The sequence below is a fragment of the Nannospalax galili genome, unplaced genomic scaffold (genome assembly GCF_000622305.1).
Source record: "Nannospalax galili isolate Female #2095 unplaced genomic scaffold, S.galili_v1.0 scaffold678, whole genome shotgun sequence".
Lineage (NCBI taxonomy): Eukaryota > Metazoa > Chordata > Mammalia > Rodentia > Spalacidae > Nannospalax > Nannospalax galili.
Window position 1 is genome coordinate 376,497 of NW_008341807.1, and position 22,773 is coordinate 399,269.

Genomic DNA, 22,773 nt, shown 5'->3' on the forward strand with positions numbered 1-22,773 from the left:
ACCCAAGAGTAGATGCTACAAGTAGGAGTATGAGGGACCCCTGGGGCATCTGTGAGCATTCCATCTGCTTTGTGTTTTTGTAACGCTGGGTGCCTTTCCTTGTGGTCATTTAGTATGCTCCAGGTCAGCATGTTCCACCGCTTGGTTTCCAAGGAGGAAAATCAAATCCAGTACATTCAGTCCAGTACCATTAAGAAAGAGAGTGCATATATTGTAAGAAACTGTCATCGTGTATTCTAAACCAGCATGGGGGTTATGTGTTGTTTTAGACTTTCTACTACACTTCTTGTGTCCTTGGGATGAATGGGTTATTGGGAAATGAAAATCATTTGCTGGTACACAGATGAAGAAGCCTGTGGGTTGGGTCAGGTGACTGTGTTGCAGAACTATGATTGTATACCACTGCTAATTACAGTGTAGGAAGCATGCAATGCATGCATATGCTGATGTAGTCTTTCTGCATTTTGTAAATGTATGCTTCTCATGTATCTTATGTGACATGAGGAAAGTATCTGAATGGGACAAACATGGCTTCTTTAAAAGTGTTACTCTAACTTTGATTCAAAGCAGAGGGGCCTACTGCTTTGCTGCTTTCTTGATTGATTTAGAGATTTGAATCCCCACCCCCTTTGGTTTATTTTGTTTTCTTATTTTGTGTATATGAGTATTTTATCTGCAGTTAAATGTCCCACATGAAGGCCAGAAGAGAGGGTATTGGATCCCCTGGAACTGGAGTTACAGACAGTTGTGAGCTGTCATGTGGGTGCTGGGAACCAAACCCAAGTTGTCAGCGAGAACAGCTAGGGCTCTTAACCACTGAGCCATCTTTCTAGGCCTTCTTGATTGATTTAGAAAATAAAATTACTGTCACTTTTTATGATTACAAGAAGTAGCTTATTTGTTTATGAAGGGCACCATGCAAATGTGAATATTGTGTTGGATTTCAAAAGCATAAAATTATATATTAGATTTAGGCAGGCTTTTGTGCATCCATATTATGTTTAAATATATTACTAGTACTTATGGTCATTAAAAATATGCTAATCAAGAGAGGAAGATTTATTTATTTATTTATTTTTTGTTTTCAAGCAGAGGTCTGCCTTTAGTCCCAGCTGGCCTGGAACTCGCAAAGATCCACCCGCTTCTGTGCTGGGATTAAAGGCATGGCCACTGTGCCTGGTAAAAGGGAGATTTATAATGTAAATCTTAGTAAAGGGTTATGTGATACCAGTCAGTACTAGCACAGAATGATGCTTTATGTTTATACACAAATGAAAAGAAATTAGTATAAAATTTTTAATGTACTTACCAAAAAAAATTAAAAATATTTAGGAAAAATGTCTTGAAATGGTATGTGCCCACATAATTGGGTAAAGATGAAGCCATATTATGTTTATATTGAGGAACTGTACATTATTGGAGAAAGTTCACAGAATTAACATTTATGGTCTTTATTTGATGGCTTATGTAAATAATTTGTATGCAATCAGAATAGGTTTAGCAGGCATGATATACTATGTATACCCTGGGCAGAGTGCTTTTAATTAATTTCTTGACTTAGTTGGGAACGGCGAAGGAGTAAGTTTAGCACTGAAGATTCAAGTTAATAAGTTTCTGTATGGCCATTGATTTCTATATATTTTTTATTCTTTAAGTTACTTCAGAAAAAGGGAAATGTGAAGTCCATTGGAATGCTGTGAAGTTTGCTTAGTAATCTATTACACTTAAAGAGGATGGATGAGGAGTTCTTCTGGAGGTAGTAGAAAAAATTGAAATAAAATTATTTTCTTCATTTCCTTTTAGGAAACTTTATTTTAGATATTGACCTTTAGAAAATGTGATTTCTTTCTCTTTTGCTTTCATAACAGGATATGTATTCCTTTGAGAAGCCCTGGACAGTAGATTGTGGTTTCATACTGGACTGGGACAACACACAGACACATTTCCAGTCATGAGTAAGTGTCCTGCTTGATTTCATTTCAACTGCCTCAGTGTTTACTTAAAAAAAGAAGAAATGTGTTACTGTTATGCCACTTCTTCAGAGACTAATTCCATTCTTCTCAGCCCTGTGCACTAGTCTCTGTTAAAGCGAGGAGAGATGCCTTTTGATGTTTGATTTCCTCTAATAAGTTAGAAAACCTGGCATTCTCTTGTTGGTTGACTTAGTTCTGTTGTTTCGGAAATCCTAATGGGAAAATGACTGTAGAAGTATGAAGAGGGACTATTGCAGCTGACCATAGGACAGGTTTTATCATTGGACAGCATGGGTTAATTTGTGTAAAACGAAGCAGAAATCTACCAATGTCTTTAATAGAGCAAGAAACCAAGTCTATCTTGGACTTAAGCACACTTGATAAAAATTATATCTCATCAGTTGTAAAGGGATAGTATATACATAGTATAGCACAGTATAGTATTTTCTGTTCATTTCTGCTTGTGAACAGAATTGGATTTTACTAGTTTGTGTTAACTATTTACTTTGAGTGTGAAGAAAGAATTGATATTTTATTCTAATTGGGGTCTTAAGTAGCTTTTTGGAATACTAATTTTCTGATTATGGAAACTTAGGGACAGAGTAAGCATTCCCTTCTTAGAATGTTAGTTTAAACTTTTTTGTACATTATTTTTATTGGTTTTATTTATCTTAATATGAGTTAAGGCAGCTTAACTCATATTAGTTGTTAGTGTGAAATCTTTCAGTCTTTCTACTAAAGATAATTGGAGAAAGTCATTTTTGAGTTTTAAAACATCAATAGTGTGCTTTTATTGGTTGATATACTTTGAATAAACAAGATTGGTTTGCTAGATGTATGCAGATACAGAGTAGGAAAAAAAAACAGTTTTTGTTTCAGTTCCATTCATGAAATTTTGTGAGAAGGGTTATCTAAAATAAACCACTGATTCTAGTGATAATGATGATGAATTCTTGAAAATTAAAACAGAAGTTGCAAGTATTTTAATTTAAAAATATCTTTGTGTTTTGAAAATTAAGATTGTACTTTGTAACTTTGGGTTCACTTAGCATCACTGTTACATATGTGGGTTTGGGGGTACAGGTAGCGTCTGTTTTTATTTTTGAATCTCAGTGTTTGACACAACTTCTTGTCTACTAAAGTGTCAAATCTCTGCCAGGCTGAAGGCAGAGGAGTGGGAGTGGCTTGCTAAGTGGTTTTTTATTATTTCCACTGGACAGTTCTCATTTCTGCTTATTTTATAGTTGGTTTGTTCTTTTGTTATACCTTTGTATCTCTAACATTCTTTTAAAAAATATTTTATTATTTTTATTTTATGTGTGTGAGTGTATTGCTTGCATGTATGTAAGTGCACCTGTGTTGTGCAGTGCCCATGGAAGTCAGAAGAGGGCATTGGAGCCCCTGGAACTGGAGTTATGGATGGTGTTAGATACCTTGTGGGTGCCAGGATCTGAACCTGGGTCCTTTGCAAGAGAAGCAGTGCTTTTAACTGCTGAGCCGTCTCTCCAGCCCCTTATGTTCTTTTACATGCTTATTTTGAAGTCTTTTTCAGGTCATTCAGTAATTTTTTAAAAGTTTGCAGTAAATTTGTGCTATGATTGTTGATACTGTTGGTGTTTTTATCACTTTCTGCTACTTAGTGGGCACACTGTAATGGAACTTTAATTTTTCCTTTCCTGTTTCTATCTTTGTGCGTGCGTGCGTGCGTGCGTGCGTGCGTGCGTGCGTGCGTGTGTGTGTGTGTGTGTGTGTGTGTGAAATTACCCCTGCTGATGTAGCAGATTTATAGTTGTCTTTGCCTGGCTTTGGAATTTATAGATCAGAATTGGGTCTGTGTTAGTGGATCAGAGCCCTGGCCCCATGTTGACATTGGGGACATCACAGATTCAGTCACTTTTGGCACTAGATCAGTAACTTCCTTTAAGCTGTAGTCTCAGCACAGTTAGCAGAAACCTTTTTTAGTGCAGTTTATAATAGAGGAAGAGTGCAGCCCTGGTCCCTGGTTTGAAGCAGAGAGCCTGGATACTGACCTGGCTTTGTAAGAACACTTTTATTTACAGTCACCCCTATGATACAACTTCCTGCTGCTTTTTCCTGCTCTGGGGCCAGTGGCTTCCCTTGTCTTACACTTTGTGTTCCTGTTAGGTTTTTGATCCACATAGATGTTGTTGGCATGCATGCTTTGGGGCATAGCTGTGTCATGTTAGTGCTTTGTCTTACCTGTTAAAAGACCATTTGTTTCTATGTGTTTGTGGTGAAGAAGCAGAGCCTCAAAGAATGAAGGATGCCACTGGGGTTTCTCTCCCAGTTTTAGAATGGTCAGACTCCTTATCTCATACTGATTGCTCTTTTAAAAAGGTCAACTTCAGCTTAGCACCTAGTTCCTAGCACCCCTCTCTGCTCTTCCTAAACCCTTCAGGCAAGCCCGTTGCACTGCAGGTCATCGGCTCATTGACTTCTTTCTCTGACCTGCATGCTTCTTGTGGGCAAGCATTATTTTAATTCTAGGGCAGGCACCATTCTGGCACTTGGGTGCTAAATAAATATTGTACATATTTGGGTGTTCTTAAGTAATGTCCTTGGTTTGTGGTCGCAATTTTGTATTAGTTTTTTAGATGAACTGTGAGCTGTTCCTTTGAGAAGATTGTGTATGTGGAGGGTAGCAGAGGATAACGCTCCAGGTAGATGAAGCAGTGTGAGAAAAGCTGGCATGACTCCACAGAGGTGTCACCAAGAAGTTGAACCTTCTGGAGTGGAGGTGGGCAGGGAGATTGTGAAAGGAAAGCTGGAGAGAGGTCACGTTCTTGATTCTTCATAGTCTACAGGTTTGGACTTCATATTGTCGGGCTTACAGGGCTGTTAAAGATTGCAGTTATGGAGATGACCTAAGATTTAATTCTGGAAACATTACTAAGAAAAATGCATGCTTTTCTTAGTTGTTGGTAGGTTACATAGGTAGTATTTGCTTTTCCTAACCCGTTAGATTTCAGTTTTCTTTGTCAATCAGACTAGGTTACATTTCTTTTTCTTCACAATTTGATGATTTTATGTAGCAGTATTTGCTTTTCCTAACCCGTTAGATTTCAGTTTTCTTTGTTCTCCCTTTGAATCAGACTAGGTTACATTTCTTTTTCTTCACAATTTGATGATTTTATGTAGCAAAAGAAATTGTTCTTGAGTAGACCATTGAAACCCTGCAATATCCAGGGAGTTATGTCTTCCAGAAAGTAGGAATTGAATGTAATAGAAATGGCCTTTTTTGAAAAAGAAAACATGCAAGTGTAGCAAAAATTAAAAAGATAGAATCATGTGTCATTAAATTTTAGATAGAATTTCTAAATGTAGATGTGATGAAAATGGCTTAGATTGGATATTTACATGTGTGGGTAGATTTTTCTGACAGCTTTTCCCAACTCTTTCCATGGCATGAAAACCCATAGCTGTTGGACAGCACATGGAATAAATGGATGGAGCTTGGAGACAACTAACTTTGATACCAGGCTGCTGCTCTATGCCCCCAACAAAGCATCATTTATCCACCTGCCCTGGCATAGTCCTGGTGTAGTAATTGGGATTTCCAAATCTAAAGCCTTGAGAATTTGTTGAATGCTTTATGTTGTTTTTCAGCTCTCATTCTTACCCATATATATATGTATTAGCAAATTCTGAGGCTGCGTATTTCTTTTGTGGGGCGTGTATGATGTGATGGCATTTATAACAGTTCTGAATTTCATTGTGGATTTAACTTTATTACAGTCAACAAAAAGGCTTGATTTTCAGCACTTGGATTCTTTCTGTGTTTGCATAGTTTGCAGTGTTTACATTTATTCAGTTTGTTCATTTTGTTTTTCCAAGTGAAGCCAAAGATGAAACAAAGTTGTGGCTATACTTTGAAGTGGGTGTCTTAGGGTGTTCATAGACATTATTGCAAGAAAAATTCCTGTAAAAGGCAATGTGATATGAAGTTGTGATATTTTTGGTAGAACATTTTTTAAAACAAAAACACAAAATTAAAAGTGACTAAAGCTTGTTCTTGCAGAAGACCCGGGTTTGAATCCCAGCACCTACATGGCAGCTAACCAACTGTATGTAACTCCAGTCCAGGGGAACTGACAGCCTCTTCTGACCTCCTTGGGCATTGCACGACATGGGTGCACTTACCTACGTGCAGGCAATACATGCATACATATTAAAAAAAAAAGTGACTAAAGCTGTATTTAATTTGGTTTTTAAAGCTTCGTGTTTAAAAATGTATTTTTTCTATTTTTAAGTTTTAATCTTTTACTGTATTTTCTTTCACTTTCTTCAGGAAAGCTTTACTTTGTAATTAATGGCAGGGTATGTTTTAAGGGTTTTTTTGTATGTCAGTTCTCTTCTGACTGGAATACACAGGAATGCATCTGCTGTGATGTTGGGAGTGTTTGATCCTGCCCTTTGGCCTAAATAATGGAATGAGTTGTTTTAGATAATTTCTGGATAGGAAACATTTCTCATTCAAGTGAGGAAAGATTGGCAGTGGTAATCTGGGCGTAGTGTATTCATGGCTTTCCACTTAGAACAGGAGTAAAGAGCCTCATTCACGGGAGCAATTTGCTCTGATGTTTGTTAGAGCAGAGTATTGTAAGTAACTGGGTAGGTTACTGACTCCCTTGGTGGTGTCTTAGGGATTCTTCTAGTCTTAGTAAATGGAAAAATTAGGCACTAATAGAATACATTCCCTAAATATTGACCCGAAATTCTGTCTAGAACAATAGTTTGTCTACCTAGAATATAGAATAATTGCATACCTCAAAAGTTGGCTTGAAGTTAAAGAAAATTTAAGTGGGATTGTATCTTAAGTCCTACCACTGAACTTGATTCTTTTGTCCTTCCTTCCTTCCTTCCTTCCTTCCTTCCTTCCTTCCTTCCTTCTTTCCTTCCTTCTTTCTCTCCAAAATGGGGCTCTTTGCTACCTCAACATTCCTCCCTCTGAAGAGGTAATCCTAAAATCTTTTAGGGATTAAATTTGTGTCATGCAGTTCCCGTGGAGGACAGAAGAGGCTGTTGGATCTCCTAGAACTGGAGTTACAGGCAGTTGTTAGCTGCTGTGTGGGTGCTGGGAATCGAACCTGGGTCTTCTGCAGGAACAGTCAGTGTTCTTAACCGCTGAGCCATCTCTCCAGCCCCCTTTTTTTTTCTTTTTTTAAAAAAATGTCTTTTAATACCATCTTTAGTTGTCAACCCACTCTTCTATGGCCCATGGTTTGCTTTTTTTTAAAACCTTCTAATTTTAAAGTTAATAAATTAATTTTATTTTAATATGAATATGAGTGTTTTGCTTGCATGTGTGTGTATCATGTGTGTGCTGGTGCCCAAGGAGGCCAGAAGAAGGCATCGGATCCTCTGGAACTGAACTGGGGTCCTCTGCAAGAATAGCCATCACTGTTAGCTGCTCAGCCATCTGTCCAGCTCTGAGTCAATGAGTCTTAATGTAAGGAGTGAATCTGGAGATGTTTGGAGACCTTATAGATGGCAGTTAACAGGGAGACCACCTGGGTTTAGCAGGCAGGGAAAGGTAGGGTACATAACAGGCCCTGTGGAGAAGCACTGTCGCTTACCAAAACAACAGTGAGCAGAAGTGAGCAAGGCAGTGAGGAATGTCAGCAAATGTCGATTCTCAGAAAGTGCGTGGTGGTAATTTCTTTGTTTAATGCACTTCGTTGTGTTGGTACTGACGACTGAAAAGGAAATATACTTTGTTTTATAGTCAGTTTTTCTTCTTTAAGTGAGTAGTTCTTGATTTTATATTGCAGTGAACTAAGGAGATTGAATGTAGTTTTGTAGAGTATATTCAGTTATATTTAAAATTTTTTAGCAGATAATTTAAATATTTTATTTCTTTTGTTTGTTTTGAACTTAAAGTGAAAATAGTGGCCAAAATTCCCACAGAGACCCACACTTACATTTGTTTATGCCCTTTTCTCCCGCTCCTTTCTCTCTCGCTCTCCCTCCCCTTCGTCTTCTCTCTCTCTCCTTTGTACACTTCTGTATAAGGGACATTGATTTGTAATTCAAAAATTTTTTAATGGAATTTTGGTTTCTTTTTATTGAAAGTAATTTGGGCCTGGAGAGATCGTTCGGTGGTTAAGAGCACTGGCTGCTCTTATAGAAGACCCAGGTTTGATTCCTAGCACCTATGTGGGCAGCTAACAACTGTCCATAACTCCAATTCCAGGGACTCTGACACCCTCTTCTGGCTTCTGTGGGCACTGTACAACATTGGTGCACTTGCATGCAGGCATAACAGTCATTTAGAATTTTTGGCATAAATATAAATTACTGCAATAGTATATTGCTTTGCAAACTTGTAAAATTACTAGTTAAAACTACAAGCCATTTACAAACTATTGGTTATGATATTATTGCTCAAAAGCTACATTATTTATCATTTGCAGGCTTGTCATTAAAATTTACTTTTAAATATATAATCTATTCATAATGTATATAAATTTGGTATGTTCAAGTTCAGGTAGATTTTTTTTTTTTTTTGGTATAACATAGACTGATGACTTCTTTATGATAGTTTAACGATACTCCAATTTTTTATTTATTTTTATTTTATGTGTATGAGTGTTATGTGCCTGCATGTATGTAAATGCAGCTGTGTTGTGCAATGCCCTAGGAGGTCAGAAGAGGGTGTTAGATCCCCGGGGACTGGAGTTATGGACAGTTGTTAGCTGCATGTGGGTGCTGGGGTTTGAACCCGAGTCTTCTGCAGGAGCAACCAGTGCTCTGAACCGCTGAATCATCTCTTCAGCCTAAGACACACCCTTCTTAAGGGGATTCTAAAAAATTCTGTTCCAAGAGAGGTTTCACAGTGTCAGTATTCTCCCAGTTCCCAGAGTCTTAGAGGCTTGGGATAGAACACTAGTTTTGCTGCTAGCTACCCATGTTGGGTAGGGCAAATGGCTTGACTTCTTTAATTGCCCCCTGCTCACCTACCTCCGGCTTTACTCATTTATACATATGAGGATTAGATTGGATTATTTGGAAGCTCCCTAGCTCTAAAATGTTTGATTAGGTCAGTGAGCAAATGTTTATTTTCAGTTTTGTTGTACAGGAGCACACATGGTACGCCCTGCTACACTAAGGTAAGAAAACACCCAGGCTCAGGCCTTGGGGGCCTGCTTGTGTTGCTCCAAATTTGTGTTCTGGCCACTTTGAAAAGTCCCTGTTCCCAGTGAAGCCACACATTCTTTGGTCCGTTCTGCTGCTTCTCTTGGCAGTCAGAGTTCAGAAGGAATGTGTACTTCAAATTAATACTCTTAAATATCCCTTTATCTTTTTTATTAATTTCACAAGAGTTTGATTTTTATGGTTATTTTCTTGAATCAGTGTTATTAGAAATGATGGACCAATTGGAAGAATCCACATCTTTTGCATTAACTTCTCTAAAACTGGACTTTTTAATAAAAAAAGATTTCTAATTTATCAAAAGACAGTGTACATTACAGCTTAATAAAGTAACATCTTATTTGGTCTCTAATGAACAAATTTACGACTGACATCAGTTTTAATTTTTTTTTTTTAATAGTAACTGGACAGCTGTGTATTACTGCTTTTTTCATTGAACACAAGTAGATAACTTTCTGTTAAGGGAATTTCAGCCTGTTAATATATATGATAAATGTCTCATTTCTCAAAATTATGAATGTGAGTGCCAACTCTTTGTCCTTCTTCCTCAGATTGATGTAAATCAAAGTGTCTGTGAAGGTAATTTGTAGCCTGTGTTTTTAAGTTGTAGGTTAGAGGCTGGGCATGGTGGCATACCACATGCCTTTAATCCCAATCCCAGAATTTGGGAGGCAGAGGAAGACCAGCCTGATCTACATAGTTTATTCCAGGCCCCCTGGGGTTGCCCTGTCTCAAAAAGCAAAAAGAAAAATGTTGTAGGTTAGAAATGGTCAGGATTAGAGTGAATGCATCTTCTGGTTCTTATTCCAGGTCCTACTCCCATTCAGGCACTGAATTACAATTAGCTAGTTTTCTTTAATATTTTTGTCCTTCCTCCGCCCCCGCCCCCGCCCCCGTATGTGTGCCACAAGTATGTGCCCCAGAAGTGTGTGGAGGTTATAGAGATAATTTGAAAACTTTCAGGAGTTGGTTCTCTCCTTCTACCGTCATGTGGGACCTGGGGATTGAATTCAGGTCTTCAAGCTTGGCAGTATGTACCCTTACCCTCTGAGCCATCTTGCTTGACCTAGTTTTTTGTTTTTTTGTTTTTTTAATGGAAATGTGGTGTCCTTGAATCATGATGGTGGTCCAGAAATAAGGAAGTCAAGTGACAATGAAAGCATTCTATGGGTTGTCTTGTAGTCGTTTCAAAGACTATCTTTGAACTCTGTAGTAGCACCAGGTTATCTCCTTCTTATTGGAAAGAAGCACTTAAGTGTTAAATGTTGAACAACAGAATGTAGGTTATGGTCAGATACTTAATACTAAGATTTATATTAAATTATGAGGCATTTGTAGCCACAGTGTCTTTAAAAATGGCTACGTTTCAAACTTTTAAAGATTGGAATGGAAATGGAATTGACATATATTAGTAAGGGTTGGCTCTGTACTGTAGATCCTTGTTTGAGGTCTTCACTGGTTAACTCTGGTATGCTCTAGCAATGCAAGATAAGGGAGTATTTGCTTGAGGAAGACTTACAATTCAAGTACATTCATATGGATGGACTTTTTGTGTAAGCTTACAATAGTTGGTCTCCTGTGCTATCCTTGGGTAATAATTCCATGTTGTCTTTCTGTGACATGCAGACAGAGGTGATGTGTGAAGTGTTTTGGAGTAGAGGAGACGGAGCTTTGTACCAATGTTGGACGAGCATCACAAACTTGAGCACAGTTATAGCACAGCAAAGTTTAACAGTCAAATCTGCCTGAATATGTTGTTTTAGCTGCCATACACAAATTTACATTCTAACAGTCCACTAAGATGTATCTCACTGGTGTGCTTTTGTTATAACAGATGGCATCTGGTGGTAGATGAAGCCGAAGCTGTATAAAAGGAAGTTAATCGTTCTTGCAGTGTCTCTGCGCTAAGGAGGGGTGCTTCCCTGGGGCAGGGTTGTTGCACATGGAGTCAGTCATTAAGGCCATTGTCAGACCTTCTGTGGAAACTTTTACTATAGGCACTTATAGGTATGTTGGGGGACTTTGCACAGGAAGGGGATTTTGTTCCCAAATGATTCCTTAGTGAAAGTAACTCTTCACTTAAAAAGCTACTTAAAAGTGGCTTGTGTTACAAAAAGGAATCATTACCTTCTTTTCCCCCTAAATAAGATTCAGAAGTTGTTAACCATCAGACATTTATTCTAACTGGAAATACAAGCTTTTCCAGCTCAGCGCTGTGCTGCTTTTCTGGAAAATAACTATCTAGATCCATAAAGTTTTTTTTTTTTCCCCTCTTTTTTATTTGTGTGTCTCTGTTCTCAGGTGAAATTGTAACAGTGTGTCCTTAGAGAGTCCAGTTTTGTTTGTAGTAGGCACAAGTCCTTATTTTTAAATTTTACTTCTGGAAATGTATTTCTTAAAAAACATTTGTACCACTCATTTTAATTTTGGACCGTAAGAGTAGGTTGCATATATTAGGCTCCTTTGCACATTTGTACTTCAGTGTGCAGTTGTGAAGTACAAGGGATTTCTCCTGTGCAACCGTGGTGAATGATGTTTCCTTGCTGTTTGTGGTGTGTAGGTGCTCCAGTGTTGCCCCTTCCTCAGCACTGCCCCTCATGGAAGTTTCCTCAGTACAGGGTCCAGCGCAGTCATTTGTACATTGCATTCACTTGACAGTGACTTATTTCTTCTAACTGGGAACAGATGTGCAGATCTTGTTTGTCTTTCATAATACTGATGTTTTGGAAGCACACAGACCAGTTCTTTCGTAGATTATCCTTCCAATGAATATGGTCTGGATGTTCCTCTTAAGTGATTGCTTTCACTGTGTGCCTGTCAGAAAGCTGCCTTGAAGAGAAAGGAACTCCTTGGTGGTTTCTAGGTTTTCTTCTCACTTATTTTTTCAACTGTAACGCTTAACCATTTCTTCCTTGTTTAAATCTCTTGCATAAGAAAATAATTTAGTAAACTGGGCGTGGTGGTACATACCCTTAATCCCAACACTCAGGTGGCCGAGGCAGACAGATCTCTTGAGTTCAGCCTGGTCTACATAGGAAGCTCCAGGCCAGCCAGGGTAAAGTAGTAAGACCCTGTCTTAAAACAAAACAAAAATGAAAAAGAAAATTTATTGTTTTGCTTTAATAGTTTCTATTTTGCTTTTATTACAAAGATAGGAAAATGTAACAATATTTCTAGAGCATGAGGTGAACTTGAAAAGAAACAGTGGAGTTTTATTGAGCAAATGGAATCAGTTCCTTAGATCAGACTGAAATTTCTTTCAGCTAGTATTTTGCCTTCTGAAAAAGATTTTTTTCTTCCAAACTGATTAGTGAAAAATCACGATTTTTAAACTTTTGAGTGCTGCCTTTTGTACGTCCATCAAAAATAGATTATGAAACATATATTCTATATATTTATTGAGACTCTTTGTTTTTTGGGGGGGCATGGGTCATTTTGTAATGATGATAGAAGTAATATATAGTTTATAGAAAAAGAAGAGTTAGAAAACGATTTCAAAAAGGAAAGATGGGAACTGGAGAGATGACCCAGTGGTTAAGAGCACTGGCTGCTCTTGCAGAGAATCTGTGTTCAATTCCCAGCACTCACATGGCGGCCAACAACTAGCTGTAACTCCTGTTCCAGGGGCTCCAACACCCTCTTCTGTCTTCTGTGAGTTTTGCACAAAATGGGTGCACTTATATACATGCAGGCAATCCACTCGTAGACATAAAATAAAAATAATAAAATATTAAAAAGTGAAGAAGAGCAGAAAATAAATATCTAAAGTGAGTTCTGCCTAATGTGTTGTTCTGTCAGGGAAACTGTTAGGGTATCTCTCCTCTCTTATATTAATATGTTAGGGTCATTATAAATTTCATATTAAGGAAACTGTAAAGATGCCTTTCACTGTTAGACTTCTGTGCTTGTGAATACAAGCACTTCTATGATGCTTATGGAAATAGTTGTTATATTAGCATGCTTTATATATATGTTTATGTGTATATGAACATTTGATCTGAAGTGTGAGGTTATATTATTTATTCTAAAGCTACAAGCGTATACGTAAATGCTTTTTAATATGTCTTTATGGTAATTAACTAAAAAGAAAAAAACCCAACCCTGGTGTTATTTTATTGCTTTGTTTGACTCTACAGATCATCCAAGAGTGCCTGAATAAGTTTTCTTGAGTTCTTGATTTTGGAAATGAGTTCATATTTCAATATCCTTACTATGACTAGTAAATATTTTTCCTTCTTTGTGTGTTTACTTGCATGTAGCTTAGTAAAGTCAAAAGAAAAGGTCACTTCTATAAAAAGGGAGACCTCTTTTAGAAACTCAAAATGTATTAATTTGTAAATTAGATTATATTCAGTTATAGTGTACTATGCAAGACCAAGTTCAATTCACACTGTTATTCCATAGAAGAAGTACATTTTCCTGGTATCCTATGCTTGTAGTAGATTGTAATTCTATATCTATCTATTCTATATAGGATAAGGCAACGAATCTCTTGAGGCATTTATTTATTTAGTCTTTTTGTTTGTTTGTTTTGGGGTTTGTTGTAGTTTGTGTAACCTTGCTGTCTTGGAACTTGATATGTAAACCCAGGCTGGCCTTGAACTCATAGAAATCTACCTGCCTGTGCCTCCTAGGTGCTGGGATTAAAGACGCCCAGCCATCAATAAATAATTTTTATAATTAGGTATTTTATGCCACTTTCTTTTGATAGAATGGGAAGAGGTTGATCATTTCTGTGATAAAGCAGTGGCATGGGACCACTTACATATTAGGTGCTTGTCTAAGCACCTAAATGAATAATATATTATTTCTTTTACAGTTAATCTATTATGTATGTATAGTCAGTATATTAAGAATATGTATATTTTATTAAGACATGAGATATGTTTTGATCAATTTCTCAATGAAAAACTGTTTAATACAGGTAAATGGGGCTGGAGAGGTGGCTCAGTGGTTAAGAACATTGACTGTTCTTGCAGAAGACCCAGGTTCAATTCCCAGCATTCACATGGCAGCTAACAACAGCCTCTTCTGTCCTCCACGGCCATTGCACAACATGGGTGCACTTACCTACATGCAGTGGCATTGCACAACACAGGTGCACTTACCTACATGCAGGCAGTACACGCATGCACATGAAATTATTATAGGTAAATGAAATAGGTTTCCGCACAGCTTTTCCAATAGGACTTTAGTGCTAGTTATTCCTCCTCTATCCAACCCAGCCTGCTCTCCCATTCCATTCCCTGTTTAACCCTTCCTATTCCATTGTTCCCATCCCCCTTTTATATCACCACTTTTCTATCTCTCCCCAAGAAGCCCCTCCCCCCATGTTCCTAACTAGTTTCCTGACTATTTCCTTTTGTAAAGCTTCATACATGTTTATGACAATTTCCACTGATCTACAGACTTGATACGTTTCAGAGTGCACTGAAAGTTGAGAATCACTGGTTTATAATGCAATCTTTTAAAATTATATATATTTATTTTTTATTTTGTGTATATGAGAGTACTGCCTGCATGTATGCAAGTGTGTCTGTGTCATGCAATGCCTTCGGAGTTCCCTGGAACTAGAGTTAAGGGCAGTTGTTAGCTACCACGTGGGTGCTGGGAATTGAACCCGGATCCTCTGCAAGAGCATTCATTGCTCTTAACCACTGAGCCATCTCTCTAGCCCCTGTAAGGCAGTCTTTTAAATGGCACCGTATGCACTCACTGAAACTGTTAACTGAGCTCCTACTGTTGGCATTTAGATTATTTCTGCTAAAATAGAGATTATAATTTTGATTTGACCTAATGAGTTTTGAAAACATTCTTTATAGTTTATTGAAATACTATAAATACTTATTAATTAACAATAGAGATACACTAGATAGGCTTCAAGTGCCATTCAGGACAAGGTTGCCATCCATGAGGAGCATAGTTGAAAGCAGTGTTTCTCAGGTCAACACTCTTGGCTTCATGGACTAACTAATTCTTTGTGGGCATGGGGGCAGCCCTCAGAATTGTAGGGATATTAGCAGCACCCTCAACCCTCACCCACTTAGACTGCCCCCAGTTATGTCAAACAGTGTTTCGAGACTTACCAGCTGTCCCAGCAGGGAGTCAGCCCTGCCCCACACTGACTGCTCTTTGCAGTGATGTGCTAACTAGAATGTATGTGCATTGTCTGTTGTCTATACCATAGGCTGCAGCATTGAGTAGTTAAATCAGGGTGTATGGCCGCAAGGTAGGAAACATACTGTCTAGCTTTTTATAGGAAAAGTTCAATGGCACTAGATTTACTGCATGGAAAATAACTTGTAAATAGATAAAATCCACCGGATAGCATCCTGAAAAACTCAGGTCTGTACAGGAATTGTAGGTATAAGAACCAAATTGAGGAGACTTCTTTAAGGAGATGACAAAAACCTAAAGGTCTGAATAGAGCTGGGTCCTAGCACTTGGGAGGCAGAGGCAGGTGGATCTTTGTGAGTTCGAGGCCTACATAATGAATTACAGGGAGACCCTGGCTTAAAAAAAAAGATCTGACCTGAATAGAGCCAGGTGTGGTGGTACACGCCTTTAGTCCCAGCATTCCGTAAGATTGAGTCCATCCTGGTCTACATTGCAAGTTCTAGGCTAACTGGGGCTATGGGGAGACTCTTCTCTCAAAAAGGACCCCCCCCCAAACAAAACAAAACCAACCAAACAAATAAAAGATTTGAGTAGAAAAGGGGGGAAATTCCTGAAGTCAGGGGCTGGGATATAAGAAGGCAGTGGTGCATTCAGGAGACAAATCAGTGTCCGGTGTCCGCTGCTGTAACTGAAATAGTTCAGGCAGAGATTGGAAGTAGATGGTAAATGAGGCCAAGTTTGTGTCAAGGACTTTAGACTGACCTGTGTGCCAGTGGCAAGCTGTTAAGTTTTAGGAAGGGAAATGGTTATCAGGTTTTGGTTTGAAAGGTTTTTCCAAATGGTACTCTGATGTTACTTTCTCCTGCAGTTGTAGTTTCCTTGATTCTTAGGCCATGTTCAGTGCTCTGTGTGTGTGTGTGTGTGTGTGTGTGTGTGTGTGTGTAAGACTGTGAGCAGCATTTAAAAAAATTTTTTTCCTGCATATATGAGAGTCCACCATGTTGTGCAGTGCCCACGGAAGTCAGAAGAGGGCATTGGATCCTTTGGAACTGGAGCTATAGACCGTTGTTAGCCACCATATGGATGCTGGGAACCGAACTTGGGTCCTGCAAGAGCAGCCAGTGCTCTTAACCACTGACCCATTGCTCCATTTCCTTTAAGCAGCGTTTTTTTTTTTTTTTTTTTTTTTTTTTTTTTTTTAATGAAAATGTACTGAAAGTAAGTCTTAAACATTGAAAAGTTGTTTAGTCCAGAAATGTCTAGGGGTGGGCTCACAATATGAAATTTATTTTTAACTCTAGGTCAAGATTGAAAAGCATGGTTTTGCTTGTTTTTATGTTTTTCCTTTCGATATAGGATCTCATGTAGCTTAGGCTGGTGCCACAGGTGTATACCACCATGCCCAGCCTGAATGGTTGTTGAATGAATGCTTATTGAATGAATCCAAGGATCTTTTTTTTTTTTTTTGTCTTTTTGAGACAGGGTCTCCCTGTAGCCCCAGCTGTCCTGGAACTCACTATGTAGACCAGGCTGGCCTTATAAACTCACAGAGATCCGCCTGCCTCTGTCTCTCGAGTGCTGGGATTAAAGGTGTATGCCACCATGCCCAGCGAATCAAAGCATCTTTAAACTTTCCTTGCCTGCAGCCAGTGTTGTATTGGTAATTGTGTAAAAGCCAGCTCTTGGCAGGTTGTGGAAGGGGAGCTAAACTAATTTGTAGTGTTTGCTAATCTGAGAGAATGTGGTATAAAAACCTCCACCGTGGCCCATTTCAAGGACTGGTTGCAGAAGTCTCTACATTTAAAAAATTGGCTCTTGCTGGGTGTGGTGGCGCATGCCTTTAATCCCAGCACTTGGGAGGCCGAGGCAGGTGGATCTCTCTGAGTTCAAGGCCAGCCTGATCTACATAGTGAGTTCCAGGACAGCTGGGGCTACAGGGAGACCCTGTCTCAAAAAGATTGAAAAAAAAAAAAAATTCGCTCTTACTGCACCTCACTAAATGTGTACTCACCAAAGAATTTTCTGAAACAAGGTAACCTGATTGCTATGTTTTAGGTTGATACATAAACTTTATTGGTGAGTTTGTGAATATTGACATTTAAAAGGAAAGCAATCACATTACCCTTCTAAATTGGAAATAGAGGAAATTTCCCTAACTTGATAAGAGTGTATAGCAAAGGTTAGAGCCAAGGGGCTGGAGAGATGGCTCAGCACTTAGGAGCACTGCTCTTGCAGAGGACCCGGGTTCAATTCCCAGCACCCACATAGTGGCCAACAACCACTCCATGACTCCAGTTCCAGGGAATCCAACACTCTCTTCATGACACAGGTGCACTTACATACCTGCAGGCAGTACACTCATACATGTAAAAAAATAAATAAAATATTTAAAGAAAAAAAGGCTAGAGCCTTTAACATAATTGGATGATGTTGAAACTATTTCCTTTAAAATAAAAAAGATCAGGAAAGTATGCCTTTTAGAACCACTTGTGTTAAATAAATTGTATTGATAGTCCTGGGCAATGCAATGAAACAGAGATTAGAGGCATAAGGATTAGGCAGGAAATGAACTGTTCCTCAATTGCCGATGATACAATTGTTTATTGTTGAGAAAGCCAAGAGAATAAGGACTATGTTTGCACTGTAGTTACATATAAAACTGGTATACAGGAGTCATTTGCATATTTATATACCAGCAGCAAGAAGTGAGTTAAAAAGACTCCACTAAAATAGCTAGAAATAAATCTAAGACATTTAAGAATTCTAAGGGAAAATTCTGAAACTTTGCAGAGTGATAATTAAAGAAAACTAAAAAATTGAGAAATACACAATGTTCTTTAATCAGGAAGATTTTATATCATAAAAATATTTCTCCCCAGTTGATATCTAGAGCAATGAAACTGAAATCACAATCTGAGCATTTTACTGTGAGACTTATTTGTTGAGGAGTCTGAATTTTATTTCAAGAATTGGAAAGGGAGAGGGCCCCAAATATCTAAGACACTTGTGAATGCTATCAGAGGGGGGACTGAGTCTTGTCTCCTCTGGTATCTAATGTCTAGAGTATTCTAGAGTACAAATATAATTCTTTTTAAACTATGTATCTCATCTGTGAAGGTTGCCATTTTGTATAGCTTATACCTATTACTACAGATATGTGGTAGAATCAAACTAGATAGATGGATAGATAGATAGATAGATTGATTGATTGATTGATTGATTGATTGATTGATTAGTAGCCAGTTTGGATTTCAGACTGAGACAAATGTCAGAATACCAGAAAGTTCTCAAATGTTTTTACCTGGATTTCCCAAATACTAACATTTTTTTTTCACATTTTCTTCCTTATGTTAGTATTATTGGGTCATTTTTTCCCTGAATAATTAGAGAATAAATTGAAGTTTTTGCCCCTAAGTATTTTAGGATATATATTGTAAAGTCCGGGACATTCTGCTGTATAATTACAGTGGTATAACATTGCTTATAGGAGAGTAACCCGATCATCTGTAGGTTATTTTCACATTTCACCAATTGTCCCCACATGTCTCTATTGTCCCATTACCACTCTCTGTTCTGTTGTCTAATCTGGGATCATATGTTCATTTAGTTACTCTTGACTTTTCTCTCCTTTAATCTAGACACTTCCTCAGTTTGTCTTGGCCTTTAAAGATCTTGTTATTTTAAAGGGTGCAGCTCAGTTACATGTATCAGAAGACGTGGCTAAATTTTTTTTTTTAAACAATTGCAGTGCGTGATTTAAGATATGAAATAGAATGAGAGAAACAAGGCACTGTTGGTTGGTTAGCAGAAACTACAGATTGGTAGGAGTGAATTATGTTCCAAGTGGTTGCTGTGTGATGCTGGGGATGTGGCTCAGTTATATAGGGCTTGCCCCACCTTGCACACATGAGTTCTGGGTTTGACCCTCAGCACTGGAAAAAGTGTCATTGACAAAGTGAGTGCTATGTGATTTTTCATTTTCAAAAACAACCCTAACTCCAGAGAGTATATAATTGAAATTTCGGGAGACATGAATTATATATTCTTTTCATCAGATATAGAGTTGATTAAGAGGATAATGTATCATGTACTCCTTCCTTCCTGTGGAAAGAATATTGGAAGAGAGCAGACTTTCCAAGGATGGGGATACAGCTCAGTGGTGGGGTAAATACCTGTTTAGTAAGCTCAAGGCTCCAGCTTTGATCCCCAAGGAGAGAGGAAAAGTAAGTCACCATCCAGCATCTCTTCTAGAAACATAGCTGGAAAATAAAGACATGAGGTATTTGATACCTATTACATGTTCAGAGCTGCCCTAAGAAATGGGTGAGGGGCAGAAGGAATTGGGGAAACTTGGTTTGAGGAGTTTGGTTTGCTACAGTTTTGATTTGAGCTTCTTTGACCTATCTGAATGTGCTCCTACCTCCTACCCACCTTCCAGTTGGGAACCTGACTTAGAGCCCTGTGCTAGGTAACACTCTACCACTGAGTTATACTTGTAACCCCTGAACTTTTTAAGTTGCAAATACAAGCGTGTATACTAGACCTAACCAGTAGTTGTCCTTCCAAGTAGCTCCTGCTGTCATGGGTTTGTGGTGCTGATCTCACGAAGTTAACACCCATATGGTGAATATATTATGAATAGATATATATATGCACATGCTGTAGCACCTTTTCTCAGAGGAGCTGAAAACTTCACCTTGAATTTTAAAAGTCCACATTTTTGCAGAGACTCCTTGGTGGCAGAGAAAGCAGGATTTTATTTTTCTTCTAACTGTGGTTAATTCATTGTGTACCTCGGTTGAAAATGGGAAAACAACAAGCCTTTAACTGTCTGTCTGAAAGCAAAGGAAATGCCTCTGAGTCTTTCTGGGATCCATTATTTTATGATATGTTAAAAATATCAACACAATAAATAAGAAAGGAAGAAAGAAAAATAGGAAAGTTGGTGACACAGTAAAGAGGAACAAATTGCTGTAGAGAATCATTTTAATAAATATAGCATTTAGCCATATGAATCTGGATGCCTTCCTTCTCCATAGTTAATTGTAGGTTTACTTTGAGGAAAGCTGTTATGTTATAAATGGAACATGTAGCATAGGTATTAAATATTCATTGTCGCAGCGTGGCTGTTGAAGCCATTACATAGCAGAAGCAGTGGTTTTACTTGTTTTGAATCCTCAGGTCCATGTCTCTGGGGTTAAGACCAGTAAATCTGTAGATTCCTTAGGAATTTCTGTGTGCATGTGAACCCAGACTTCTGTTCATGTATTGAGGAGTCAGAGGTATGTGTGGAGGAGGAGGAGAAGGAGGAGGAATTTATAGGATGTTTTTGAGGCACTATATCTTTTATGCAAATCTGAGAGACTGGAGCTAGCAAGATAGGTTTTTATTTTTATCCACATTTTCTGATTCAAATCTAAGGTTTTTGAGAAATTGGAAGAGACTATTAAGGCTTTTCACAGTGCAGGGTGTCTTGGTTGTACTTAAAAATTTGCACATAGCATCTGTGATCCCGTTTGAAAATTTATAACATAACATTTGATTTTTCTTGTCCTGGCTTTTGTGAGACTGTTTTTGCTGTGCCTAGTGATCTTCTGTTTACTTATGTTTAGTTTTGTTTTGCTTTGTCTTTAACTAGTTGTTGCTTTGCAAAGTAATAGTTTTGGACTTTGAGGATGCTTTTGCACTCGTGCTGAAGTCATTCCCAGGAAGAGAGACCTGTTTTGTCATTGTTTCTTATTAACTGCTTCTGAGCTTCATGGCAAAGCATTTATTTCTGTGAAGTTGAACTGTGTGCCTGAACGTTCAGAAACAGAAATGCAATAGCTCTTGCTGATGAAACCTGTTGGATTTCCATTGGAAGCATCTGGAGTCTTTGGCTTGTTAACTAGCGATGATTCAAGTCTTGCAGATTGTAAAAGAGCTGGTGACACCTTCAAGACAAAAAGCAGCCACAGTGAAGGAAGGTAGGTGCATGGTGGAGTAGATACTCAGAGTACTTTAAGCTACTCAGGCTTTGATAAGTATTGGTCTAAAGAACAGCTATAAGAATTTTGTATTCGTGTTTGCTTTTGCCTTCCTGATTTATTACAGTATCTGAAAAGATCAAGCAATATGGCATGATTATTAACATACATACCTCATTATTCCTATTTTTAAACCAAAAATTAGAAGTGTATTTTATTGAAAGGTACAGAGAGTAAGGGGAGGCTATGGCATTTCACTTCAACAGTGTTTTTCACATCATAAAGATCTTGCATTATGGATTTTGGTGGTAGGAGAATAATTACTACAATGTTCTTTTAATCTTAAAATATAATCATGGCATAGATTAGAGGAGAGCAAGCTAGAAGTCTGCGTGTAACAGTGCAGAAGTAGATGGCTCTTATTTCTGTAATTGATAAAATAATAGTAATAAGAATTTGGCCAGTCAGTGGTAGCCTTTTTGGCCTTCTTTGGGGAACAGTCAGTTCTTTTCTTTTAAGACTGTCTGCTTATTCAATGCTGTTTATATTTTAAAAAGTCCTGTACTTACAGCATATGCCTGGGACACCCTGAAATACATAAAAATATTTTAAATTATATGTCTGACTTATCTTAAGATAAGCTAATATAAATATGCTTTTGAAGTAATACTTACATATTTTGCTTTTTAAGCATTTGAATAGTAAATCTCTAAAATTAGAGATTCAGTTCAGTAACTACAGACCATTAGCTAAAGTCATGACTGGCAATTTCACTTACTTAATCTGTGGTTTAAAATAAGGCAGTTAATAAATGTGTGTATCGGGTTTCATATGTGAGCATGTAATGCTTCATATGTAAGTGCTGTTTTGGAGGATTCTGTCTTTATATGATTATGTAACTTATGCCTCAGATGATACTAAATATAAATTATTTAACATTTTTGCTCTAACATAGTATGATCAGTATTTGAAAGTCTAGCTTATGAGATTCCACGTGTCCTGAGTACAGTGATTTGAAGTGGTGGTCTAAAGTGATACTGTGATACACGGTTCAGTTAATGATACATAAAATAGTAGAACTAAAAGAGACCGTAGGAGTTGTCTCACCTCTTGCTCATTTTTTGAGAAAACATGACATTTAAATGATTGAGCAAAACTGTATCTCAAAACGCAGAGGCAGTTGCCATTTACTGTTGCAATGTGATACTACTATTTATCTGGGCTACTTTATAATTACTTACGTCCTGTTTTTCTACTTTATTTCTCTTCCCTTTTCTTCCGAAGTAGACTATATTCCTGTCTCTAAGTGGTAGAATTCTAATAGTCAAGCATTAAAAAAGTGCTTACTACTTTTACTATTTCAGGGGAATGTAATTAGTTTATGTAATCTCAGTCTGTTTGAAAATGTCAGATTCATACTTTGACCTTTACACTCAAAAATTTTTATTGGAATGTTTCTCCTGGTTTTTTATGATTTTTCAGTCACAATGATAGTTACTTGGAATGTACACAGGGCAAAGAAAAATACTGTTTTTTTTTTTTGT

General features: G+C 37.8%; 1 protein-coding gene across 2 annotated transcripts in view; it reads left to right on the plus strand.

The window, feature by feature from the left end:
* Nucleotides 1-22,773, plus strand: part of Usp6nl (USP6 N-terminal like) — a 149,555-nt gene that overhangs the window by 12,893 nt on the left and 113,889 nt on the right. For both annotated transcript variants that reach the window (XM_029565535.1, XM_008837313.3), the window contains exon 2: nucleotides 1,869-1,955. Coding sequence is in view for 1 of the 2 variants with exons in the window: in XM_008837313.3 (XP_008835535.1) it covers nucleotides 1,952-1,955 (4 nt within the window). In the remaining variant the exon portion in view is untranslated. The remainder of the gene's footprint in view (nucleotides 1-1,868; nucleotides 1,956-22,773) is intronic.